This window comes from Drosophila hydei, unplaced genomic scaffold (assembly GCF_003285905.1).
Source record: "Drosophila hydei strain 15085-1641.00,03,60 unplaced genomic scaffold, DhydRS2 tig00008122-arrow-pilon, whole genome shotgun sequence".
Taxonomy (NCBI): domain Eukaryota; kingdom Metazoa; phylum Arthropoda; class Insecta; order Diptera; family Drosophilidae; genus Drosophila; species Drosophila hydei.
Genome location: NW_022045833.1, coordinates 641,222 through 665,771, shown reverse-complemented (window position 1 = coordinate 665,771; position 24,550 = coordinate 641,222). Strand labels below are relative to the sequence as shown.

Below are 24,550 nucleotides of genomic sequence, written 5' to 3'. Positions count from 1 at the left end.
TATTTAATTTTCTTTATTTTATTATTTTTGTAATATTTGATAATATTGTTAGTATGATATTATTAGTATTGAATTGAAGTCTATAGGAATACTCTGTTGTGTCCATTGGCAATAGCCATACAACTGCATTTATCTGCACAATCACAACGTAAATTCGATCTATCATGGGCTTCTTCAATCTCGAGAACAGGAAACAGATCAGTAAACTACAGTGACTGCAGCATCATTAGAGTTTTGTGAAGAGAAATAGGAAAAAATCAAAAATAGTTAACTGCATTCCTAATAATTGTTTTCGATTTATAACTTTCCCGCTCAATAGTTAAAAACTTTAACTTTAATCTAGTCGAACTATGCTCAACGCTTTTAAAAGCTCTCGCACATATAAATATCTAAAACGAATTTGTGGGCGTATTTAATCAATATTTGATTGGACTGCCATCACAGCCCAGTTACTTTTCGATTACATTTGTGATAAGACCCCATACAGCTGGTCCTATCAACAATTTTCTGGCTTTAGTAACTTTTGTGTTTGCCTAGAGTAAATAACAAAAAGTTGAGCAAATATGTTGTTCCTACTTATAGCCATGTGCTTCATCTATTGCTTTGTAAGTTTGAAAAGCTATTCACTTCACTTACAGAATAATAAAAATATTCTTCATTTTTGTTAAAGGTCCTAATCTTGTTAGTGCGTATGAGAAGTACTAGACAACCGAGTAAGTGAACAGACATATTTAAAATGTCGTCGGGATCTGTCTAGCTCTGAGCTTTAATGATTTCATCATATTTATCAAATTCTTTAACTGATAGTGAGAGTATATAACAAACAAGTTTCCATTTGATTGAGCTGTTTGCAATTTAGTTATATTCGTTCAGAGTTCAGTACACGAAGGTAGAAATGATTAGCTCCATGCTGATTGGCATAGGAATTTTCCCAGTCAGCTTACTCTTCTGCTGTTGTGTGAGTTGAATTTGTAGAGTATCTGCTGACTGCTTTATTAACATTTTAAATAATATTCTTAAAGGCTGTACTCATGTTTAGGCGCAAACCGATTTCAGGGAGGCCTGGTAAATGTTTATCTTCTATAAATTAGAATCTGTGAAAAGTAAATTGTGAGGCTTACTTCATAAAAATAGTTGAAGTTTTTTATACATAAAAAAATATTTTATTTTTATTTATTTTTGATTTTTAATAGTTTCATAAATTCATTAAGCTTTTAAGGATGATCTCTCTCTCTCTCTCGCTCTCTTCTTTCTCTCTTCTTAACTTGTCTAAATGTTTTTTTAATAAAAGAGTTCGTTTTATTTCGCATCAACAAAATTAACTTAATTACGGTCAGCGATAAGATTTGTGATAAGGCTAAAGAATGACTGTATTAACGAATGTGACAACGTAGTTGATCACATTTTTGTGTAATTAGTTATTATGCTCGTTCACAAAGTCAATAGAGTATATAAGTTTTCTTCTGTTTCTATCTGTATGAACATAAACCAGTTGTGCATAAGCTTGTGTGCTAAGGTCTTACTCTTTAGGACATACACCCACAGAGGGCGTGGCAACTTGGAAAAGTATATTTTTGCTGGAGTAAAGATATTTGTAGATAGTGTAATTATTTGAGTATGATTATATATAGTCTTATATATCTTTAATCCTCAACAAATCTGAAATCTGGCTGAAGTTTGAAAGCTGAACGAGTATTACGTAGTCGGCAGCGTTAAGCTCCAACAGTTTTGCCTGTATTTTTATTGATAAAGTGCTATATAGAAGCACATAGAATGACATATCATAGGTAAAGATAGTTACACATACAAATGAAGCTAACTTTCTATTCAGTTTTCTTTCACTACATTGAAAAGTCATTCACACCTGACATTTTGGCCATAGATTAACTTTCAAATGGGGATCCCTTTATGTAGCACCTAAAGCACGATTAGATAAGCCAGTGCTCGAGTTAAGAGCTTAGAATATAAATATAAAAGTGCCGTTGACAGCATTTAGCATGATAATAATAATAATAATATAAGGCGATAGAGAGACCGATCGAACATCGAATCGGCATTTGCCATACGTCTGTCAATGAAGTTTGTCGCTTCGTTAGATTTTCTGTTCATTTATTAACTGCCCTACGAAATGACGCAGGGATATTGGGAGCTGACGTACGGCATTTTGATATTAGTCGTGCTGATCATATGGGTGAGCTAAGAGAGTGTCGAAAACAGAAAGGTATCAAGTCGAAAACCATTGCTGATAAGAATCTTTGCACTTCCGAAAGGTGTTGGCCACAAGTTGTAAAACTGATGAGAACACAGCTCAAGAGACGCCTACGCAAAGAACCAATCGCAGACCCAACAGAACTGCAGCCAGAGATACGAGAAGCCACGGTAAGCTTTTCAGATAAAATGGATTCGCATATGAAGTGAGGCTGAGATCATTTCAGTCTTTGTTAAGTTTTCCGTACGGTTAGTCGTTCCCCAAATATCTTCTTCTTGTCATGGACATCTTATGGAGCCTATTTCTTATCTCATTCTTCTTTATTGTCATCTACCTGGCCTGGGTGAGCTTTTAGTCACAATCTTCACACAATATGCATATTTCAAATGAATCTCTAAAGATTGTAGATAATATTTTGCACAAAATCAATGAGGAAAGAATTCGAATTGCGGCGCAACGTAGTGCTGTAATGCCAGCTGCAAGTGCTCTGGGTAAGCTTTTAAGATCTACAACAGCAACAAAAAAAAACAATTTTGTTGCTTATCTCATATTTTGAACCCATAGAAATGGGCAAAGAAAGGCGTGACAGACGCCATAAAGTATATATTTTCTTAATCAACACGATAAGCTGAGCTGTCCGTCCGTATGAACTCGGAATACCCGTATAATTGGATTGACAGCTGTACGCAGAACTGAGGGCTGCTCATCAAAGCTGATAGCTGCATAATATTTAGTCATTCTTATTTACACGGACCTGTTACAGTTTTATCGCTTAATCATTTAGCTTTGCTCTGTTAAATATTTCGCATCATGAGCTTCAAGCAACTGCACATGGCTTTGATTAGATAACAAAGCTTTTGCTCTGATGTGTGTGTGATATATTTGATATGAGCTTAAGTCACATAAATATATATATATTTATACCTACATATATATAGATATATATAATGCAATCTGTGCTCGCCAGTCGTTGGTTGTCTACCAATGGGAAATATTTACCGAACGCGCTCCAATTGGGAACTGTTGTCCTGCATTCTAATTGGAGACACTGTTATTATTTGGGTGAGCTTTGAATTAGTTTAAATGCCAAAAACTATTCAAGGAATGTTCTAATTTTTCGCAGTTGCTTATTAAAGCCTGCATTGAATCGAAAAGCGAAACAAATCGTAGAGCGCCACAGCTGACGCGCATTAGACAGTTGGAAGATTTAAATGTTAAGCTCTATGGAGATAAAACACCATCAGATATAAGCTAAATATAGAAAAAACTTAAGTAAACTGTAGTAAAGCAGTAAAGCTCTAAGTATATCGCTTATCTGGCTTTGTTTTATCATCAATGCCCCGATGCTATCTAGATAACAATTTAGTTTCATCCTCGTTCACTCGTCGCTCAGTTGTCAGCTCAGTCCGCTCGCATTCAAATGGATGTCATGGAATGGTATTACACTATATCATTTTTGCTAATATTGCTAATACTCTTGCGGGTGAGTTGGGTAGATTGCAAACGATATATATATATCCTATATCGTCAATCACTTCTGTTGCTGTTTAGACATATCTGGGCCCATTTCGGCATTGGAGCTCCTGCAGTAAAGTTCAAACTGAGCCTGGTGAGTGCCTTTCAAATTGCTAAGCAGCATAGGGCTTAGATATCAGAGCAGAATTTATACACTTTACGATTAGCTCAAGCTGTCAAAATTACGAACAGATACATTACAAATGTACACGGAATTTTGGTTCTGTGGCATTCTTATTGGGATTGCTGTCACCTTAATTTTGCGGGTAAGCCAATTGCCAATGCGTTCGGTCCATTCACTCAACTGAACCAACTCTCCGAAGGAGTGCTATCTATTTGTGAGACTGAAGTTGGAGGAATGGAACAGACGTGTCTTGATACGTCGTGAAGTAATGTTGCGTCTAGCACTCGAGGGTAAGATTTGACTATAGTTAAAACCACTCTGGACCCCCACTTGAGTGCATGAGCTTGAAACGCAGTAAAAAGCTTGGCGCGATTAGATAACAATCCTTACCATAAAACAAAACGATACGTTTCTCGAGTGCTACTAAGCCCATTCAGTAAATTTCTAAATTTCCTAAATTCTGTTAACGTTCGCACTTCAAACCGTTTGGCACGGACCATGAATTCCAACGATTTTATCTATATCCTAATACTATTTCTCTTGTTGGCTATCGTAAGTGTAAACTATATCGACAATAAGTTCAAGTCTGTTCAAGTTTTACTTTGCCAAATAGTTGTTATTTAAGAGCCGAACCAATAGCAATTCGGAGGACACAGACGACACTACGTTGGACCGCTCTAGACGAGCCTCCAGCCTAACGGGTGCGTACTAACCCAAGGGTTTAAATTCCATACGATATCGTCATTGAGCACTTCAACTGATAATATGCGGCTGCTCAGATATGTCACTAATATATATATATATATATATATATATATATATAAATGTATTTATATGGCTATATATAACATATAATTAATCACGTACCACCATTTGCAATGTTGATAAGCGACAGGTTCTATTTATCGTGCCTGGGTCTAGACTCTTTACCATTATAGAATAGTTACTTGGCCGTGTCGAACTGAATTCGTCGTCGATTTAGTGTTAGTTCTTAGTCATGGCCGTCGATGTCGGCCTGTATTTAGTTTACTTTATTTTTCTCGTTATTTTTCTGATTTTGATACGTGTAAGTGGCGCCGTTTTCATCATTTTCCTGCCCAGTGTGCTTACCTTTCGCTTCTTGCAGCTGTGTTGTATGTGTGCCATGCGTAAGCCTGTCGTCCAGCAGCCAACGCCCGCGGATAGGCGTGGCCCGCCACGTGTACTGAGACAAATACGCATTGATCCATCCGGCACAACGACAGAAATAGCCGCAGGTGAGCTGTGACAGATTTACAATGGGCTGAAATAGCCTCTTCGATAAGGCGTCTATTTCTGAACTATCATAATCTCTAACAATCCTAGCTAACTATCGCAATGCGATTAGTACTTTTACCCCCCACACTCACGAGCATCGGTTGCGTTTGTTATTCCGAAGGAGCTTTTCGACTGCGCGACACTTGTTTATGTTTGTGTTTCCTATTGTGGTATTCATCCCAGATTTGATAACAGTGTTGAAGCAATGATAAGCCCAGATACAATTTGTGGCTATCAACAGAAAATGACGTCAAATACCAAGTATTAAATCTCTTTGATTTTGTTGATAGGACAAAGTGAAAACAAATGAATTGAATAATGGAAACATTTTTATATATCTTTATCGAAGTTAGCCTAATATAATAATTAAAAAGGCCACTGATATGGCTAGAGCAGCATTTGAAAAGAATTTTCCTACTGAAAATAGTTCTTTAAAGGCAACTGCTCTGCATGGAACTAGATTTGGTCATCTAATTGGATTGACAATTCCAATTAGCAAATTAACTTAAATTGGAATTAGCTAAGCAAATTATCGGACTGTTCTAATTAATGCTAACAACACTAACCTGGCTTAAACTTAAATTTTATTTTATATCTAATTACGACAAAAATTAGCTAATGTTGAATATATAGAAAATATGGAGTAATTAAATATAATTAGTATTAATTACACTGCATAGCAAAATTCAGTAATCGAAAGGTTTTAACCTGGTGAATTCTAAACCATAACCAGAATAGCCTTATCAGGTGACTGTCTCATCTAAGAGTAGGAAGGATCAATAAGATCGTTGCGCACGTGAAATTACTAACTCTCTTTATACTTTATACAACTAAACATTTTAATATACTCATTTTATTATCTAAATTCCACAGATACACTCAAATGTACCTTTTGAGGTGTACCTTTCAAGGTACCCTAGAGGGTACTAAGGCCACATTAAGTGTTCCCAAAATGCGATATTTATACTCATAAACTTATTCAGAAATGTACTCTTGAAGGTACCTTTGAATGTACCCTTTGAGATACTCTTTAATATAGCCCTAAACTTAGCCTTGTACACCCTTACACCCTTGAATCTAGTGTACCTTTTAAAAATACTTAAATGTACCCATAAAGGTACACTGAAATGTATCCTGAAAGGTACACTGAAATGTATCCTGAAAGGTGAAATCGAAATGGACCTAATGTACCCTGAAAGGAATTCATATTGGAATTTTCCATGTGGCCGCATTGTCAGCATATTTATATTTAGGTATGCTCTATCTCGAATTCCGCACGTGCCACAACTTTCGGTCAGGTGTCCTATGACTATAGTAAGCAATATCTTGCTGTTATAAATTTATAAACAAAAAAAGATTAAAGTTTTGACTCAATTTCCGGTTGCGATAAGCGATAATCGATAATCGCTCAATCTGCTTCCGTTCGTTCCATTGTTCCAATTGGAATTGTAAGACATCAATAAATTCAGCTTAGCCTAAAAGATTGTCTTAAGGAAGCGCTCAAGCCGCAGCAGCAGCAGCGTACCTTTGACATTGAAATATTTAAATTCCCCACGACATTAAAATTTTTTGGAGCATGTGAAAAATGTTTTCAGTGAAATAATGGAATATAATTGCTTTATGCTGTCCACTTAACTAGCTTGTCCGTAATAGATTTATTACAGTGTTTTTTGTTGTGCTTTGTTTATGCTTGTGTAATAATTAATTAGCTTGTGTCTCACACAACATTAATTCACACAAATTTATTTACAATTGTTTGAATACTTCCGCAGTCGGCGGGATTTCAAGTGTGTCCAAATTTATGATCGTCTATATTTGAGATGTATTCTTAGACTTTTAGCTCTCTGCAACGCAATGCATAAAGCTCTCACGCAATGATGCAAATCTTATCTAATCAGAGTGAACCAGTCTCTTATCAGACAAATGCGAAACACTCGCCACCTGCCTGGGCATAGTCTTCCTCTCTCGCTAACTTTCTCTCTCTCTCTCTCTGGCACTATTCTACTGATAAGATGCTCCAATAAGGTGCACAGCATGGAAATCCAAACAGTTTGCCAGCGGCTTCTGCTGGAACTGAAGTGATTGAGTCTACACAAATTTGTGTATTTTGGAAATTGTGAATTTCGATTTTGATGTAAGAATGTTGGATATACTGTCCATTTTCTCGGGCGTATTTCTCTTGTTTCTATCTTGCGCCATTTGTTGTTGCTGCCTGCGCTTTGCTGTTTGGGCCTGCTACGAACTGTGGCAGCCACGCGCAGGTATGTGCAACGGAGATCGTATATTAAAATATATAAATTATAAATATATAAATTAGGATTTTGTCAATTTGCTTTATATACATTGTATTAGCTAATCTAATCGTCGTCTATTATCTCATCTGTGATAAACGAAAACATACAAACTTTCATTAAGCAATTAAATGACTATTGGCCCGATTCGAAATGTTAAGTGAATATTATTGCTCAGTTTAAGTTTTCGCTGATAACTCATTTGGAGCAGATACTTTTAGTGCTCTCTGACTTTTCAAACGCAACGGATAAGAATATTGCGAAATAGAATCATGGACAAGATGTTTATGTTTTACTTCTTCCCAATCTTCATAATAGTTCTGGTACTGCCCACTCTCTATGTCTGTATACAGGTAAATGTTACACATGCGCTAACCGGTTACAATAGTCTTTGAAAGTATTTTAAATACATATTAAAGTTTCTGGTATGGAAAATGTTATTCGGCTGCAGGCGCACGTCAACCGAATCGCCGCGCAGTAATCGGGATATGCAGCTGCGTTCCTTTGGTATGTACAACAACGTGAATTGCTTGGGAAATTATATATAGTATTGATATATGTATATGTATACATATATATGTGTGTGTGCGCATAGATACTATGCGCGGCTTGAAGTGTATCTGATAAGACTCTCAGTTAGCCCTGTTTACGGCATATAGCCTTTTCAAAAGTCTGCCTTATTTCTTTATGTCTTTATTTTTTGTGATTTGATAAGCACTTTAGTCTACTTCTGAACTTGCTGCAATATGGAAGTGGGTCCAGTTTTTTATTTTATAATACTTTTGCTAATTGGCTTTCTATCTTATGCGCTGCTGCAGGTAAAAATTCGCAGAAACCCGAAAAACTTTCAACTAGCTTCGTTTGTCTTTCTGTTAGTGTGCGATTATCTGGATTATCAGATGTTGTTGTCCTGCGTCGAATCAAAATGGCAACAGAAGTCAAAGTAAGTGTGTGTGTGTGAGTATGTGTGTGTGTGTGAAAGAGTATAAGTAAGCGCCCGTTATGTTGTGCCTTAAGCTTTTATAGCATTGCTTACATGTGACCGCCAAAACATATAGTATATATATACATGTATATATATATATATGTGTGTGTGTATGTGTGCGTATGTACGTCGTTTAGCAACTTCGTTTATCATATTGCGTGCGGCTGTATACACATAATCTTATCACTAAAAACGAAACAAGTACCAACGCATGTACATACATAAATACCTATATATATAAAAAAAATATATATAAATATATATATATTTATATATATATATATGCACATATGTTAGCACGTACATAATATAATACATAGCTTACTAGTCGTGTACATAGGCACTATGATTAGTTTCGAACGTATCGTTGCCTGTGGCGGGCGTGCAAAAAATTATGCACCTGTTTTGTCGACACCTGGCTTCAATTCTAATCCACATCCATGTCCGGCTCGCTCTTGGATTTTGGCACTAATCTGGGCCTGCATGTGGCCATTTACTTGGGCTTGGTTTTTCTGTTCTTCGGCGTATTGCCCGTCGTTTGCTTCTATGTGCGCATCGAGAACCGAACTCTGGCCAAGATTTGCCCGCCGCGCTGCCAACGCCAGCAAAGGCAAATCAATCGCAATCGCAATCACAATGGTAACGTGTGCCAAATATGAAGGCGGGCTTTATCTAATCGCTGGCTTTTGAGCACCCAGCACCATTTGAATTTGCTGCTTATTATTATTGTTTTGTTAGACAATCGACTTTTTATTAACTTTTTTTTGGCAATAACAATTGAAAAGTAAAATGACTTTGACGAGCTCTTTAGCTTTGGCGCTGGGTTTCCTGGTTGCCATATTCATAATAGGCCAATTCATCTGTGTAATTATCTTGCAGATCTATGATCGGCAAATCACTATCTTAATCATTTATCTCATTTCATTAGCTGGCTATGCGCATGCATCAATCCGACTTGTTGAATCGCCAACGACAACGTCAACGTGAAAGGCTTGGTATACGCGTCGGTTTAATTTATCAAGATTTGATTTTAGATTGGACTAACATATGTCTTTTAATCATGGTTATCTTGCAGATCGCCAGAACAATGTGGAACTTGGACGTCAGCATAGTCGCTACGGTGATATTTTCTACATTGAGCCAAATAGTCAGGAGGCCGCTCGCATACGGGAGCAGCTGGAAAAGGATGAGAAGGACTTGCCCAGCTATGATGAAGTGATGCGTATGTGCAACCTAACGAGCCCCACGGCAGCTGCAGCAGCCCCAACGCAATCGTCAATAATGGAAACGAGTGTCATCGGCATTGCTGCGCTGCCCGCTCCACCATATTCAGAGATTGATCCGCATCAAAATGTTGTGCCGGCATCTCCCACAACTGCCACTGTTACAGCAGCCAACACGTCAGAGCCCTCACCGTCTACTTCGCGTGCTGCCCAGATTCCAACGTAGCAATAGCTCCAGTTATCCAAAGCATACACACCACACTCATACACAGACACACAAACAGACAGGACAAATAGTGTGAACCTGTCGCTGCAGCATTCCAGTGCCACTCTGAGCCTCACAAATATCTAAATTTGTGTACGCTTTCCTATTGAGAAATAAAAGTGTGATTTTATATAGTATATATATATATATGTATATATATATATATATGTATATATACCTAGGTATTAGAGAGTAGATCTTCGATAATTGTAAATATTTATAAATTTAAGGTGCAATAAATTAATTAAGAGAATTAATGCAAGTGTTTAAATAAAATGTACTCAACATTTTTTATATTTATATTAATAAAAAATTCGGATTGTTATCTTGCAAAGGTATTAATGAAATTGCTATTATAGTTTCTTTAAAAAAATAATCTCTGGATGATTTTATATATATATATATATATATATATATATATATATATATATATATATATATATGTATATATATATATATATATATATATCATTCTCAATTGCTGTTAAATATTTATTTCCTTAAGATAGTTACTTTTTTAAAAAAGTGCCACACTCACTAATTAATTTAAATATCGATATAAATGATACATCGCTCATACACGAACCGACAATTGGAAATATCGATTAAAGCTATCGATAGCTTATCAACCATTATTTGTTTTTTCTTTTTGGTTTACTGCTTATAAACAACGCAATGGACTCAACTAAGGTAAGAAAATCGTAAAATAATTGTTTTTAAATACATACTAACTATAATATATAGATTGAGTTTGCAGTGCAAATGGATAAAGATGTTAAGTCGTGCGTGGATAAGTTGCGGCATGCTTTACAGGGCATAGGTCATATTGACATTGATGCGACCGATGGACGCGTGATCGTTCAGACCACAGCTCCATGGTCCGAAGTACAGGATAAAATCGAAAGTACCGGACGACGAGCTGTACTCTCCGGCTTTGGTGGTCAATCGGCGGTGGCACTTATCAATACAACTGGCTGCGTAGTGGACCGCACACCTGTACAGGGCGCAGTACGATTCACCACGATTACCGCCAAACAGGCAGGCGTTGTTGTGGATGGCGTAGTGGATGGATTAGAGCCAGGACTACATGGCTTTCACATACACGAAAGTGGCGATGTATCGAGTGGATGTGCATCGGTTGGTAATCATTATAATCCGCGTAACTCGCCGCATGGCAGTCCCCAAGCAGACGCAACTAATCGACATGCTGGCGATTTGGGCAACATTCGAGCCGATGAAACAGGCCGTGCTACATTCCGTTTTGTAGATCCCGCCCTAGATATGTGGGATATTATCGGACGGGCCGTTGTCATTACAGCCAATGCCGATGATTTGGGATGCGGCAGCAATCCACAAAGCCGAATCGATGGCAATTCAGGCGAAAGGTAATTTATATAAAATATTTTTCCATATAATTTATAATGGTGTCGTTCATTTAGAATTGCCTGTGGTATAATTGCACGCTCGGCTGGCATATTGCAAAACTTTAAAAGAATTTGTGCCTGTGATGGAGTAACTCTTTGGGATGAGCGTAACAAGCCGCTGGCAGGCAAGGGGCGTGCTACAAAACTGTAAACGTTAAACTTTTTATGGGATTATTGTAAATATATATATTTATAAATATTAATACTACGCATAAATATTAATAACTAAACATTTACAAAATATCGAATAGTTATTTAACATCATTTTGCTTCTGGGCCAATTTTAAGCGGGCCAAATGGGCCTTGCATTTGGTTTTATATGACTGCACGAGTTTGCCACCAGGTGAAATGGCAATCGCTGCATGAATCTGAAAGAAAAGCTTATTAGAATTCAAATATATAATAAAAAAATACTTAATGCTTACCTCCACATAATCAATTTCTTGTTCGTAATGTAAGGAATCTTCTAGCATATTTAAAATCATTTGAAACTGTTCATTGCTTAACACATACGACATTTCTCCTATATTTTGTTTGTACCACTTCGCATAATTATCCAGATTTTGTTGTATATTCATTGTGTTAGCTGCAGCTGCGCGTGCCGTAAGCAACAAATGCAACAAGGAAAGCTGACAGCCAAGCGTAGCTGCATGTAGCAGACGATTCTTGAGGTATTCTAAATGCAGATAATAACTGTTAGCAATATAATTTATAAATTTATATTACATATATATTATATACTATACTTTTTATAAATGCAGCAGTTACTGCATTAGCGGCGCCAGCTATAGATTGCAGTAAAATTATATAAAATTTCCAATATTTAAAATTGGTTGAGGTAGATACTTTAAAGAGATGGCTCAATGCTTGCTCTTGATGTCGAGCAAGAAGCTATAGATAAGTTTCATAGTTACTTTTGACACGTTTGTATAATTATCTCACACATTTACCTTATCTGTCAGTCGCTTTATGAAGATCAATTCATCGACTCCTTCATTAATCCAGGTGCTTAATTGTTGAAATGCCAGACTAATATCTGCAGACACATGCAATTCCAACAGAATATTCAAATGCATTTGCATACATACACTTAACAATACATCATCTATCAAAGCAGATAAAATATACTAATTATAGATATAAGTTAATTCATTTAAAGATCATCTACCAGGCAAAGATTTACACAGCGGCTCAACGTAGTTCAAATTGCTTATCTTAGGATTAACAGCCAGAGCGCTAAAGAGATTTCTTAAAGCATCTTCGAGTATATTATTCAATCTCAGCATATTTATGGAATCTGCAAATAACACAATATTAAATGTTTATATCCTTTATATTCAATTTTATTTGTTTACCGTAATGAGCCGAAACAAATAGATTTATTAGCAACTCATTTTCATTCTGTAGGAACTCTATTAATATCAATTGCAGGTGCTCATCGTTCTCTATGCTGTCAACAAAAATCTATATACATTGATAAGTTTTATATAAATATATAAAACATTTTTACCTGCATATATATTCCGTGGCTGTCAGAATTCTTAGTTTTTGCAGCTGTCGAAGCACTCGAAAACTCCCAACACTTAACGGCAATTGGCAAAAGTATTTGGACAACAACAACTGCTTGTGATAATCATTGATTTAAAAAAATATAAATAAAAAATATTTTCAAGTAATGCACCTTCTCCTTTGCGTTTAGACACTTGAGCAGATCGACAAGATCCTCGGCGGCTCTCTCGCTTGTCTGTGCATTGTCGCAATGTTTTTGTAGCAACTTTGAATAAAACATAATAATATAAGTATAAAATATAAATATATTTATATATGTAATGAGTTTATTTACCCGGCAAGTATATCCAAAACTGTTGCTAACATTGAGATTCATTTAATTTGTATTTTGTACGATTTTTTTGCCGCAAAACTGAAAACTCAAGATACAGTGTGTACATACCAAAGTTATAAATGAAAAACTAAAAAAGGCATTGCAGTAGCCCTGGTTAAAGTAGAGAAGCGTTATTTTTAAAATTAAACGTATATTTGTTTATATATTTTAAATTGCGTGTGTGCATTAAATAGAGCTATGGTATGCATAGTAGATTATAAACGATTATATAAGATAATCTATCTTTGGAAAACATGAATAGGGCGGTGCTTGCTGATAGTATCAAGGTGAACATAATATTGTAAAATTCATGAACTAATTCACTACTTTTTGTTGCCTATAAATAACAGATAAATTAAATCGGGATCATCAGTGCATATGACATTTTCGATAATGGTGTCTGGCAGCTCAAAGTTATCAATAATTGTTTTTATAAACCTTGTCCTGTTTGATAACCTTGTATCAGTAAGTCTCAATCCAATCAAATTACAGTATTAAAAGTAAAAATTAAAAATACTACAGAACGTGAAGCAAAGGTATATCGTATCGCAGCTGAATATTATTAATTCTCCTGGAGATATAATAGTATCAGAACTAACATTGGTGGGACGAAATCATGCCGTAAATGGAACCGTAACTGCGCTCGAAGACTTAACGGACGATTTAATGTTAGGTATACGTATTTATACCGATCCCTACAGCATTGGTAAATTCAAGAAGATGCCATGGGATATGCCATCTACCGGTATTTGCACAGGTATACGGAAATTTTACGATCCATATATTGAAAGTTCATTCCAGACGAATGTAAACATGGATTTGGACCTACTGAATGGTACATTATGCCCGGTTCCCAAGGGCAAACATTGGTTCAAAAATATTTTGCTTGACCCGCAGGATTGGGTGAATACATTACCAGTCGGCATGCTGAAAGTGGAGCTTGACGTTATCAAAAATGGAGCATTTGCTGGAGGTGTAGGCTTAATATTGAACATAGAAAACAAGATATTATATTAAAGCAAACAGGATATGTGTAAAAATCTATCTATTTGAGAAATATATTCAGTAATTTGAGCATCGAATACGTAGTTAAGTTCATTTCATTCACGCGAATCAGAGAGTCAAAGCAAGGAGCGCAAGGATTCTAGCTGCAAAGCGTGTAACGAAGCAAAACATTGCGCCGCAAATGCCGGAAGCTCCAAGGACGCATGCGCTGTGCTTTCCCAAAGTCTAAAAAAGCTCGAGAGCCAGGATAATAAAAAGCTTGTGGCGTACAAAACTTTCCACAGTCTGTGCCAGAATTCAAGTGAGTTGAAGCATTCGCAAAAAAAGAGAATGAAAAAAACACTTTAAATTGCGCAGCATACAACTTAATTGTGACTAACATTAAAATTGTTTATAAACTTGAAACATGCGATAAAAATAATCAAATAGTTCACAGATCCATATATATCTAATCTGTTGTCAAACAAACTGCAGTTTCCGTTTGACACCCACATAGAAGCCGAGGGTAAGTACATCAATTTACAGAACAATTGCATTCACTTCAAGGTTGTGTCATGTGTGTGTGTGCGAGTATATGTGTATATGTGTATATGTGTATATGTGTATATGTGTATATGTGTGTATGTGTGTGTGTTTGTGTATGTCTGGCTGTGTGTGCTTTTCGATTTTTCCGACCGCTCTCCAAGTACAAGACAATTGAAACGAACCCACGGGATCCAAAACACAGCCATGAATTGTATATGAATGATGCAAGGCTGCAGACATGATATCAATACATATATATATATATACGAATATTTGTATGGCATATATATATATCAACAAATTAATGGCAATGCGTCCATGACTGTCGCCTCTGGCTAATTCATGGCCATTCACTTTGCTGTTTACTCAATTAGATATCAGTTTTCTAGGCAAGAGCATGGCTCGCCTTGCCCCGCCCCGAGCGCGCCACGCCCCACCCACGCATTAAACTATTTGTTTGCTTGGTGTTAATTTCGCCTTCAATATGTGTGCTGCCACGACAAGACCTCCAACTGTATGACGCCATGCCACAACCAAAAAAAAAAAGAAAGAAGTAAAAAATGGAACGTTCCATCATCGTTCGGCAGCCGTCCACGCAGGACACTTGTTTGCCTAATGAAGCCGCCTGTTGTCTAAGGACAATTCGTGTTTGCATATAATTATCCTGACCAGTCGGTACTTTATTTGCCTTTGCCTTTCACCTGCAATGTTGTCGCATTTAATTTCTTTAATAAAAAATATGCCATCAATTTGATTGCATGCAACAGTTGCGCTGTCTTTGCCCCTTTTATTTTTATGGCTGGAAATATCATTTTGATTTTATGGCCTGTACTTGGATGCCACAGCCATCTTCCGATTCATCTCATCTCATTTATGAATATTGCAATTTACCTAAAGCATTTTCTTTAAGACATTAAATTGAGAAACTCAAGCTGCAAAAGTTTTCAAAGTTTCTAGAGACTTCAATGCCTGCCATTGACATTGAGCGTCTGCCTTAAGATGCAGACGTGTGCTACAGAGCTGAAAAGCAAAATCGTCTGTTTCAATGGACATTCATTGAGAATTCAATTTGGAGCATAGTTTGACATGTATGAGCGCATGTATCTTTTATTAGGCTGTCAAATGCAACGAAAATTGAAACTGTGACCCAGTTTAAAAGGTATTAATAGATTAAGCCGCGCGGAGTGGCAGAAAGAGACGAAGCTAGAGTGATGTGGAGCGATGTTAAGTCAAAGCCAAAAGTCGTTGCAAGTTGCAACATGCCACTCACACACACACCCACACCCACACACACTGACTAAATGGAAAACTAATGTAGTTAGTATTTAAAGCTCAGGGCCAGATGTTAGCTGATAGATTTCAGCTATGCGATCTCGGAACTGTAGCAATTAATTATTAATTAGCTTCAGGCTCGAGTGACATCAACTTTCAAGGCCTTTAGGGCATTTGCTTGGTGATTCGCAAATGTGCATTGAAAATGCAGGTGAAGAGCTAAAATATATTATTCAACAAAGAAACAAGCCATGAACCATGTTCTAATGCAACTCGCTAATTGATACCTCTGGCTAGTCAAGAACTTTTAGAAATCGAAGTAATGAAGAATGAAAGATGTAGGATGATCAATGAAGCGAGCTGGCCCAGTGACAGCTGCATATCCTTGGCTCAGTCATAACAAGGCTATTGCCTATTAAGCCAGTCAGGTAGGTCGAAATGATATTTCGTACACTGTAATGATAAAAAAATAAAAACAACATTTTGTCAACAATTTAGCTAATTTTATTTTATTACACTTAATAGTACATTGTTGCGTATACAGCATAAAAATAATATAATAATTATAATTACATCTGAATTGCACAGCTAACATACATACATACATACATACATAGTATGTATGGTATCAGTAATACACTGCCTCTGCAAGAGTTGAAAATATATTTATAATAATTATTATTTATAATATTATTAGGTGAGCGAGAAATGAGAGTCTTACTTGATATCCTAATCAGCGGCATTTCTCCTATAAGCCCATAACTTCTCAATCATCTTGATAATTTCGCTGTAATCAAGAAAAAGTTAAGCAAATATGTTTAGTTGATCAGCTATTTGTGCTTATGTCAATAGAATTTAGATTCGTTTATTGTAAGCAAACATGAATTTTTCGCGAACAAATAAGCTTTGAGCACATAAATGACTTCTGTATGCACAGCTTGAGCACACATATATATATATACGCTGGATTCTGTGTACCCCTTTAAGCTGTCGCCAAGCTTAAGCTGCGCTGCGTGGCAAGCACCGGAGGCGAAACGAGCGAGCGACCAATTTGCAAACTACCGCAAAGGAAATGAGTTTCTTTTTTCAACTGGGTGGCAATAAGCATAATAATAACCAGGTGCACGTAGAGCCACAGCAGCAGCAGCTTCACGCTGAACGCTCAAAGCGTTAAGTGGCTTTTGTGTAATCTGCATGACAATAAGGCATATGCCGAGCGCTGAGCGCTGAGCGCGTCTCGCGTGCTGGGCTTCTCGCCTTTTTGGCCAACAACTTGTCGGCCAAACTAAAAATTTATAAACATATACAACAGTTGGTGCTCAAGGACATGTTGGCTGTGCTGTTTTAAGGCCCACAACGCTGGCAATTAATAAACACTGGCAAAACATGTGCTAGTTGCACGGGGCGTATACGCAATATTGGCAGTGGCACGTGCCGCATATAATGAGCAGCAGCGCAGTGACACGTGTGCCACATGTGTATTTTTATACGAGTCTGTGTGCGTGCGTGTGAGGTGTTTGTCTGCCTGTTTGCCTGCCTATCAGAGCGATTCGCATTAATCATTTTGACAGCCAGCTTAAAAAATGAATTAAATATCGCAAAAAAATAAGAAAAAATCGCCTAAATATTAATTGATTAATTGGGGTCACAATTAATTAAAGTAATCTAAATATATTAGTTAATGAATACATATAAATAAACTTACCTTCTATTCATTACTTGCAGCGCTTGATTCGATCCTTTCAGCTCTGTGCACTTTACAGGTAAAAATCTATTAAAAAAAAACAAATGTTTTAATTTGTTTGTATAAATTTGCATGCAACTTTAAACTACAAATCAAAGTAAAAAAACTCATTAAACTTAATATATTAAGCTGACAACTAATTCTAGCTGTAAGCTGTGATATTTTGTGTTAAATTGTGATTGATGTGAAAACTATTGTAATTCTTAACGTAAACTATTGCCCTTTAAACACACAATTTCTTTGTGTCTATCTCTCTGTCTCTCTCTCTCTCTCTCTTCTCTTTCTTGTGTGCCTTCACTTTCGTTGCATCAGTATTGTTCAACTTGATATAAAAATTAAAAAAAAATTCCCACTGGCCCAATGTGCATTTAAAGCAAGAACGCAACATAAAAATTCTAATTGGAATATTCGGTATTGAAAACTGATAAGAAAAAGGTCGGCAATGGCTCCATTTAAGCTCAAGTTTCGCATGGGCAGCTCACGCAGCACAAGCACATCGCAGGAGCATGATCCAGATCCGACGGTGAATGAGGCACTATTAGGCACACAGCAGCAGGAACAGGAACATCATCAACAGCAACAACAGCAGCAACAACAGCAACAACAACAGCAGCAGGCTGTTGGTGCGAGCAGTTCCACAATTGATTCAGTGGATTGCAACAGCCTTGGTTCAATGAGCGAACGGAAGCTGTTGTTGCCTTCAAATTCAAATAAAGCTGTCAATAATACCAACAGTTTGCGTATGGGTAAGAATAGGCTAAAAAATACCAAGAAATCTTTATACAATCGCATTAAACACTCACACACACTGATTAAGCGCCATTTCTTTTAAATGTGATTTTGAAGCATGCCAGCACTATTTTTATGGCTCATTATTGCATTGAGGCGTTCATTATTTACGCGGCAATTGTAGCCCAAACAATTTGGAAATTCTTATTGTTTGCAAAAGCACAATGCATGGCTCATTGAAATATAGCACAACAATAAGCCCTGCTTACACTAAAAGTAATTGACGTTTCTTAGAAGGCTTATTCATAGAAAAGATTTTTTAATTTTTTGTTAAAGAAGACTATTTCTGATTCAGCGTTTTGTTTTTTAATTTGCTCTTCTTAAACTCAGGGCTGCAATTAAGAAAAATGAAAATAGCTTACAATTCGAACCAGTTCCAGCTAATGATCCTAGCTCTTTGAGGCTGAACTAATAAATATTTTTAACCAAGTTCAGTTTGATTTGAGTTCGGTTCATTGAAAGGAACGAATTGAAATTTAAATTTAGAACCAGTTTGTCCTAAGAACCGCTTGCAGCCTTGTTTAAAATATACAATGGTAATTGAATGATTTATTTATATTATCTACATGCATATCTGATTATTTATTAAAGTCAAAGCCCTTGACATAACGCTCACCTCTTTCAAGGCATAGAATATTTAATTTGAGTGTATGCAGAGCTTGAAAATTTGCATGACATCCCTCTGCCGCTTCACCCAACCACAGCAGCAAAATCAATAATAAATTTTATGCAATTTGTTTGTTGAAGTTTGCTAAACCCTATTTCGATTATCTTGCAGGCTATGTCAACCCGAGTCGCACACCGTGCATCAGCGCAACAGCAACGGCAGCGGATAGCAACAACGTGCCTACCACCCCGCCGCCCACTTATGAGTATGTCCTAGAGGAGGTAAGTCGAGGTTGAAGGAAATAGAAGAACATAAACTGATTAGGCTTAACACACACAAACGCAGAACACACGGCTCTCGCAGCACCAGCGGCAGTTGTCGTCGGACAACAGTGCCACGCCCAATCAAAACAGTCGACGCAGCTCGGCGAACAGCTCAAGACAGAGCGCTGCTCAGTTGAGCGCCGCCCTGGAGCAGCTGACCCTAAATGACAGCAGCAACAATAGCAACTGCAATAGCGACAGCGACAGCAACGACATTTGCAACGATCCAGATTGCCAGCAGAACTACAACAACGGCGGCAATTGTGGCAACAACAGCCGCAACAACAACAACAATAGCAACCAACATAACAACAATAACAACAACAACAACGAGTGCGAAGAACTGGATCAACTGGAACAGCAGGCCCATTCGCCGCGCATCATTGAGGGCGTCACCGAGCTGGAGCTGGAGAACAGCGAAGAGTGCACGCTGAGCGTCAACGAGTTTCTATTGGAAACCGAAATGGCAGCGGCGCGCGCCAACAAGGATAATCTCTATGCCGCCTGCAGCGATGTCAGCAATGGACAACAGCAGCAGCAGCAGTCGTGCACAGATGCCGATTGCACAGAGTGCAGCGAGCAGGCGGCTGCCTGCGGACACATCGGCCTAGAATCTGAGGAGGATGGCGAGGAGCCGAGCACCAGCAATGCGGCACGTCACAATTTCTATGATCCGCTGCTGAACCGCTATGGCAACGAGCGTAAGCGTCCATCCCTTTGTCTTATCACAGAATTCAAATTAATTTTCACAATTCCAGCTGGTTGCTCAAATGGCGCTGTGTCGGGCAACAATACACAATCCTGCAACGAGGCCTGCTGTGCACCGGGCTCGGGCTCCGGTTCGGTTGCCTCTCGAAGTCGTCGCGGACGCCGACAGCAGCAACAGCAACAACAGCAGCAGCAGCATGAGCAGAACTGTCTGCTAACGCCGGAGATGATGAGCAACAAGACCTCCAAGGAGATCTACAAGGATCTGGCCAAGCAATGGGGCATCACATGCAAAATGTCTGAGAGCTGTCGCTGCATGGACTGTCAAAGTCATTATTTCGATTGCGATTACGATGATGTAAGCATGGGGCTAATGAATTTTATGTTGAGCACATCGAACTTTCGTTAAATCTAAAAGCCGTTTCAACATTTTATATCTTTTTTAATATTATTGTTTTCCTATTTCTAACCAATTTGATTCTATTCCATTTCAGAACGAACATCAGAAAACCGATGGAGGCTTGGGCGCTGGCACGCCCATGTTTATTAGCGAGGTGATGCATGGATCTGGCTGTCAGATATTGTAAAGGAGAGAGTTTTTTGTTTTCTAATGCCGTAAGAAAAGATTGCTGAACCAAAAACAAAAATGTTAAATGTAAATGCAAATTGTTTTTTCAAGACGAAGCCAAATGAGAGATAAAGTAGGCGCAGCAACAATGAGATGTTTGGCATAAAACCAACTCAATTCGATGTTAATTTGCACAAAGCGAAGTAGGAGATTAAAACGTTGCACTGCTTAGGCTGAAATATTCAATTAAACAATTATTTGTAGCCACAAATGTTGGGCTCTAAAAATTAGAAAACTAACGCGTAAGACGATGACATCTAAATTCAAAAGAAAAACACATATATTTTTGTTTGGTGTTTGAAATATTGAGAACTCTAACTAAATGCATTTTGTTTTTATGCTAATTTTCTAAAAAGAAAACTTTTGAAAACCCACCTTGCAAGACAACATTTATGAATATCCTTAAATGTGTTCCATTTTTCGAGTCAACATTTAAAAGAGAATTATATAAATATATATATATATAGATATCTGATTTGAATTGAACTTAAAAACTTTAACTTCGAAATCCGAGCTTGTCAAGAGTTTTTCGCTTCAATTTTCAAAAACAAATGGTCAAATTATAAAGTAAATCGGCTTTATATATATTGTATTGAAAAAGAGAAGTTTGTATGTATTTTTCTATGCGATGAAGAATTATGTGTAGCTGGCAAATCGAAAGCGAATTAGAAATGCAAAAGTAGGCAACTGCAGCAGGCATTCCCGTGCCCTAGGAACACGTATATATAGCCACATATATATATACCCAATATGATTATCATTATCAAGAAGAAGAAGAAACCAAACTTAACCATAGATAAGCACTTTTGTGCTGCGAACAAGGATCGTACGTTAGGATCGAATTAATATAAAAAAAAAAACAAGAAAAGAAAAACCGAACTAGAATTCTGCCTTATCAAGGCGAAACAAAGTTAACTTTTATTACGAATATGCTGATATTTTTCAAACGAAACGCAAATGTTTAGTCTGATATTTTGTATGGTCTCGTTATCTTTCATTATATTTCCCTATATACAAATATAATATATATATATATTTAATTTTGCTGATGCAGCGAGAAGCATTTAGAGCCCCCCAACCTAGGCACACAGATTACAGAACCTTAACTATGTTCCATACTAACTAAGCAAGCGGGTTTCATTCGATTAAAATCCAAATCTAAAAACCACAAAAGCCAATTTTACTTGCATTACTCGCGCAGAGATCGAACATAAATAAATATATATATATATATATTACTATATATAAATATGAAAATCGAAAGGATAAATCGAAAACTATTTGTTTATAACTCGTAAATGTAAAAAAAAAATCAGAAAACCCCGACTAAGTCTGTTAGCCGTTAGTTGATATTAATTAGTTAATACTTTGCTTATGTATCAATCGAACTAGACGAAATTAAAGATTTAAAGAGTAAAAATTAAACAAATTATATACATACACAAATTTCGAGGAATTCCACCCGCTTGAGCAATTGAGATTGTAATACTCTGATTTGGATAGATGACAGACAAACTAAAAATTGGGTATGTAAAACGTTATGAGAAACGGAAATAGGCAACAACAAAATAAATAAATACAAATATACATACATACACGCATCCAATATGAAGTGCTAAAACTCCATTTGGCTTCAACTATCATCGCCATGATTCTGGAAAAGCAAATATATATATCAAATCCAACTACCAGTATTATTGATAGTGCTTACGCTGGGAAAGATACGTCCGGTATTACTGCATAGATACCGATAGCTGGAACTGGCGGAGGCATCATATAATTCACACTCGCTGACTGGCTCCCCGTTCTTATATATATAAGAATCGAGCCTATTGTTGAAGTCGTAATGGCAGGTCAAAAAGTAGCAATAACTGCTCAAGACATGATGGATTATGCAGCCCATTATATTAGATTATATCTATATAGCATACCTTGCTATCTTCATACACTTTGTTCCTATTGCGATGGAGCAACCCACTCTGGAAACTCTTTCATTCGCTATCAGCAAAAAGTGCCCAACGGTCGTAAAACTGCAAGAGATCACACATTTCAATCACAATTCGGACTCTTCGAATATTGATATACAAAAGATAATATAATTCAAAACTGTATAAAATATACTTGACACTCCTTGCAAAATTTATAGACTTTATCTTTAAAGATGTGCGAGAAATAATTTAAAAACTGCATTTCGATCACGTTCTAAATCGATAGCAATAAAACGGGAACTGTTATCGATTACTTGCGCGTGCTACAGACGGACCTACCAAAAGAGTCAATTTCAAATCGATTGCTCTTATAGGTTCTAAGATCGTCGTAAGAGGACTCAACTCGTCGTCCTGATCAACAATATATATAGTTTATGGGGTCTGCCAATATACTTTTTCAACAGTTCGTGAACGAGCATAGAAATGGCAAATATTGAGAGTTAGAAATACTTGGAGCTTACGTGATAAAGTCCAGGTCATTGGGAACGCTAGCAGGATCATCAATCAATAGATATTCGTTAAACATGCCCAATAAGGTAGCATCCAACAGGTCAGCAATTGTACTGAGTTTACCCGTGCTGAAGGTCATGCTTAAGTTTTCACCGACATTCCGAAACCGCTGTACGGAACGGCATAGTGAGTGCTTAAAAGACACCGTCTTGGCATGTATGCGGGCCGTATACGCCAGTTCCATATCCCAGATGAGTTCACGCATGCGGCTTGCCGGCGGAAAGGTTTGGTTATTAGCAGCAATCAAGAGGCCGCTGGCCACTCTATTGCGAAACTTATTATGGTACTCCAGTATCAGATCACGCAAAGCGTACGTATCCGGCATGGAGAGCAGCAGTGTGGTACGATTAAACAATGGTGGCTACACTCATAAGACGACGATAATCAACTATGGCCCTTGGAGTCTCTTTCACACTTACCAGCTCTGCCTCCAAGCTGCAAATGAAATGCTTACGGATCAATGGTGCACATATATTTTCATTATGGTCACAGTAATTGTAGGCGTTGGCAAGCGGCCAGTTTTGCAGCTGCAGTAGCAGCACCACCAGGAAAAATAGTTTCATTATGACTAAGAATTTGGATATAGTTAAGCGTTAAAGACGTTAGGATTCCATCAATAATCAAATTTTTAAATTGTTTAAACATATATATAAATATAACTATAACTATAGATATTAATATTTATGTATATAAATATATAAATATATATATACATTTATGTGAATATGTATATGTATATGTGTATATTTATGCAATGAAATTCTAGTGAAACATTATGCAAAGCTTTCAAATCTAATTTCCTTATAATTTGTACAGCCAGAGCTTATTGAAAATTTAAGTATAATTTTATTAAAATAATGTACCAGACAGAAGAAGGCGTGGCTAACCCCATAAAGCATATATATTCTTGATCAGGACAAGGAGTTGAGTCGAATTAGCGTGTCCAGCTCAGGGTCTATAAGAGATAGACTTTTTTAGATAGACTTTTTTATCGATACACAATGTTATCGAAATTCAGCTTTTAAACTATTCTCGTACAGCTTAAGAGCTAGAGTCTCCAAATTTTGTATTTAGTTATATGTAACTAGTTTTGTTACAAATGTTATCAACTACAAATTTCCCCTAATTCTGTTAAGTTCAGTTGGCCAACATATCAAGGAGTTTGCAGTTCTACTAAATTTAAAAATATTCCTATAGAATAAGTAGATCAAATGCTGAACATTTCAATGAAATCCGT

At 37.0% G+C, this 24,550-nt stretch overlaps 6 protein-coding genes across 21 annotated transcripts; 4 read left to right on the top strand and 2 right to left on the bottom strand.

Annotated features, from left to right (window-relative positions):
* The first annotated feature begins 569 nt into the window (after nucleotides 1-569).
* LOC111600719 lies at nucleotides 570-10,004 on the top strand. 12 transcript variants are annotated; one of them, XM_023316989.2, is made up of 3 exons: nucleotides 570-605; nucleotides 671-713; nucleotides 9,496-10,003. In XM_023316989.2, exons 1-3 carry the CDS (start codon nucleotides 585-587, stop codon nucleotides 9,867-9,869), a joined length of 438 nt encoding a protein of 145 aa, XP_023172757.2. In that variant the 5' UTR covers nucleotides 570-584; the 3' UTR covers nucleotides 9,870-10,003. The 12 variants fall into 12 exon arrangements, with proteins under 12 accessions (XP_023172757.2, XP_023172747.1, XP_023172753.1 ...); XM_023316979.2 differs by lacking the exons at nucleotides 570-605; nucleotides 671-713 and adding exons at nucleotides 2,061-2,191; nucleotides 2,271-2,379 and having other exon boundaries at nucleotides 9,496-10,004; XM_023316985.2 differs by lacking the exons at nucleotides 570-605; nucleotides 671-713 and adding exons at nucleotides 2,173-2,191; nucleotides 2,251-2,379.
* A 494-nt stretch (nucleotides 10,005-10,498) lies between these two features.
* LOC111600646 (copper chaperone for superoxide dismutase) lies at nucleotides 10,499-11,557 on the top strand. Its single transcript, XM_023316863.2, has 3 exons — nucleotides 10,499-10,598; nucleotides 10,653-11,293; nucleotides 11,348-11,557. The coding sequence occupies exons 1-3, from the start codon at nucleotides 10,584-10,586 to the stop codon at nucleotides 11,481-11,483; spliced, it is 792 nt and encodes a 263-aa protein (XP_023172631.1). The 5' UTR covers nucleotides 10,499-10,583; the 3' UTR covers nucleotides 11,484-11,557.
* Nucleotides 11,514-13,282, bottom strand: LOC111600645. Its single transcript, XM_023316862.1, has 9 exons — nucleotides 13,176-13,282; nucleotides 13,014-13,106; nucleotides 12,843-12,952; nucleotides 12,688-12,782; nucleotides 12,501-12,629; nucleotides 12,283-12,437; nucleotides 12,079-12,223; nucleotides 11,758-12,008; nucleotides 11,514-11,700 (listed from the first exon to the last, which is right to left on the bottom strand). Exons 1-9 carry the CDS (start codon nucleotides 13,215-13,217, stop codon nucleotides 11,584-11,586), a joined length of 1,137 nt encoding a protein of 378 aa, XP_023172630.1. The 5' UTR covers nucleotides 13,218-13,282; the 3' UTR covers nucleotides 11,514-11,583.
* Nucleotides 13,283-13,598: 316 nt separating this feature from the next.
* On the top strand, nucleotides 13,599-14,182 carry LOC111600747. Its single transcript, XM_023317026.2, has 3 exons — nucleotides 13,599-13,679; nucleotides 13,737-13,959; nucleotides 14,016-14,182. The coding sequence occupies exons 1-3, from the start codon at nucleotides 13,608-13,610 to the stop codon at nucleotides 14,102-14,104; spliced, it is 384 nt and encodes a 127-aa protein (XP_023172794.1). The 5' UTR covers nucleotides 13,599-13,607; the 3' UTR covers nucleotides 14,105-14,182.
* Nucleotides 14,183-14,509: 327 nt separating this feature from the next.
* Nucleotides 14,510-21,107, top strand: LOC111600767 (putative mediator of RNA polymerase II transcription subunit 29). Of its 2 annotated transcripts, XM_030225132.1 has the most exons (8): nucleotides 14,510-14,520; nucleotides 14,649-14,724; nucleotides 17,742-17,779; nucleotides 18,073-18,506; nucleotides 19,328-19,437; nucleotides 19,502-20,180; nucleotides 20,238-20,545; nucleotides 20,682-21,107. In XM_030225132.1, exons 4-8 carry the CDS (start codon nucleotides 18,203-18,205, stop codon nucleotides 20,772-20,774), a joined length of 1,494 nt encoding a protein of 497 aa, XP_030080992.1. In that variant the 5' UTR covers nucleotides 14,510-14,520; nucleotides 14,649-14,724; nucleotides 17,742-17,779; nucleotides 18,073-18,202; the 3' UTR covers nucleotides 20,775-21,107. The 2 variants fall into 2 exon arrangements, with proteins under 2 accessions (XP_030080992.1, XP_030080991.1); XM_030225131.1 differs by having other exon boundaries at nucleotides 14,517-14,724.
* Nucleotides 16,603-23,949, bottom strand: LOC111600749 (venom allergen 3-like). Of its 4 annotated transcripts, none has more exons than XM_023317028.2 (7): nucleotides 23,733-23,948; nucleotides 23,265-23,674; nucleotides 22,747-22,845; nucleotides 22,527-22,686; nucleotides 22,408-22,469; nucleotides 22,257-22,330; nucleotides 17,722-17,787 (listed from the first exon to the last, which is right to left on the bottom strand). In XM_023317028.2, exons 1-5 carry the CDS (start codon nucleotides 23,874-23,876, stop codon nucleotides 22,449-22,451), a joined length of 834 nt encoding a protein of 277 aa, XP_023172796.2. In that variant the 5' UTR covers nucleotides 23,877-23,948; the 3' UTR covers nucleotides 17,722-17,787; nucleotides 22,257-22,330; nucleotides 22,408-22,448. The 4 variants fall into 4 exon arrangements, with proteins under 4 accessions (XP_030080993.1, XP_030080994.1, XP_023172796.2 ...); XM_030225135.1 differs by having other exon boundaries at nucleotides 23,729-23,743; XM_030225133.1 differs by lacking the exons at nucleotides 22,257-22,330; nucleotides 22,408-22,469; nucleotides 22,527-22,686; nucleotides 22,747-22,845 and adding exons at nucleotides 16,603-16,661; nucleotides 16,738-16,803 and having other exon boundaries at nucleotides 23,733-23,949.
* Nucleotides 23,950-24,550: the final 601 nt, after the last annotated feature.

What these genes read in the sequence shown, in the direction of transcription:
- LOC111600719 (XM_023316976.2), top strand. Translation starts at nt 4,846, where the DNA reads ATGGCCGTCGATGTCGGCCTGTATTTAGTTTACTTTATTTTTCTCGTT. An exon ending in TTTTTCTGATTTTGATACGT is followed by an intron (nt 4,915 to 4,974) that starts GTAAGTGGCGCC and finishes CGCTTCTTGCAG; the next exon opens with CTGTGTTGTATGTGTGCCAT. An exon ending in AACGACAGAAATAGCCGCAG is followed by an intron (nt 5,105 to 9,495) that starts GTGAGCTGTGAC and finishes GTTATCTTGCAG; the next exon opens with ATCGCCAGAACAATGTGGAA.
- LOC111600646 (XM_023316863.2), top strand. An exon ending in GATGGCAATTCAGGCGAAAG is followed by an intron (nt 11,294 to 11,347) that starts GTAATTTATATA and finishes TCGTTCATTTAG; the next exon opens with AATTGCCTGTGGTATAATTG.
- LOC111600645 (XM_023316862.1), bottom strand. Translation starts at nt 13,217, where the DNA reads ATGAATCTCAATGTTAGCAACAGTTTTGGATATACTTGCCGG. An exon ending in GCTGTGTAAATCTTTGCCTG is followed by an intron (nt 12,438 to 12,500) that starts GTAGATGATCTT and finishes CTGCTTTGATAG; the next exon opens with ATGATGTATTGTTAAGTGTA. An exon ending in TAAAGCGACTGACAGATAAG is followed by an intron (nt 12,224 to 12,282) that starts GTAAATGTGTGA and finishes ACTTATCTATAG; the next exon opens with CTTCTTGCTCGACATCAAGA.
- LOC111600747 (XM_023317026.2), top strand. Translation starts at nt 13,608, where the DNA reads ATGGTGTCTGGCAGCTCAAAGTTATCAATAATTGTTTTTATAAACCTT. An exon ending in TGTTTGATAACCTTGTATCA is followed by an intron (nt 13,680 to 13,736) that starts GTAAGTCTCAAT and finishes AAAATACTACAG; the next exon opens with AACGTGAAGCAAAGGTATAT. An exon ending in ATGGGATATGCCATCTACCG is followed by an intron (nt 13,960 to 14,015) that starts GTATTTGCACAG and finishes AGTTCATTCCAG; the next exon opens with ACGAATGTAAACATGGATTT.
- LOC111600767 (XM_030225132.1), top strand. Translation starts at nt 18,203, where the DNA reads ATGGCTCCATTTAAGCTCAAGTTTCGCATGGGCAGCTCACGCAGCACA. An exon ending in ATGAGTATGTCCTAGAGGAG is followed by an intron (nt 19,438 to 19,501) that starts GTAAGTCGAGGT and finishes ACACAAACGCAG; the next exon opens with AACACACGGCTCTCGCAGCA. An exon ending in GAACCGCTATGGCAACGAGC is followed by an intron (nt 20,181 to 20,237) that starts GTAAGCGTCCAT and finishes TCACAATTCCAG; the next exon opens with CTGGTTGCTCAAATGGCGCT.
- LOC111600749 (XM_023317028.2), bottom strand. Translation starts at nt 23,876, where the DNA reads ATGAAACTATTTTTCCTGGTGGTGCTGCTACTGCAGCTGCAAAACTGG. An exon ending in GCAGCTTGGAGGCAGAGCTG is followed by an intron (nt 23,675 to 23,732) that starts GTAAGTGTGAAA and finishes TTATGAGTGTAG; the next exon opens with CCACCATTGTTTAATCGTAC. An exon ending in AATGACCTGGACTTTATCAC is followed by an intron (nt 22,846 to 23,264) that starts GTAAGCTCCAAG and finishes GATCTCTTGCAG; the next exon opens with TTTTACGACCGTTGGGCACT.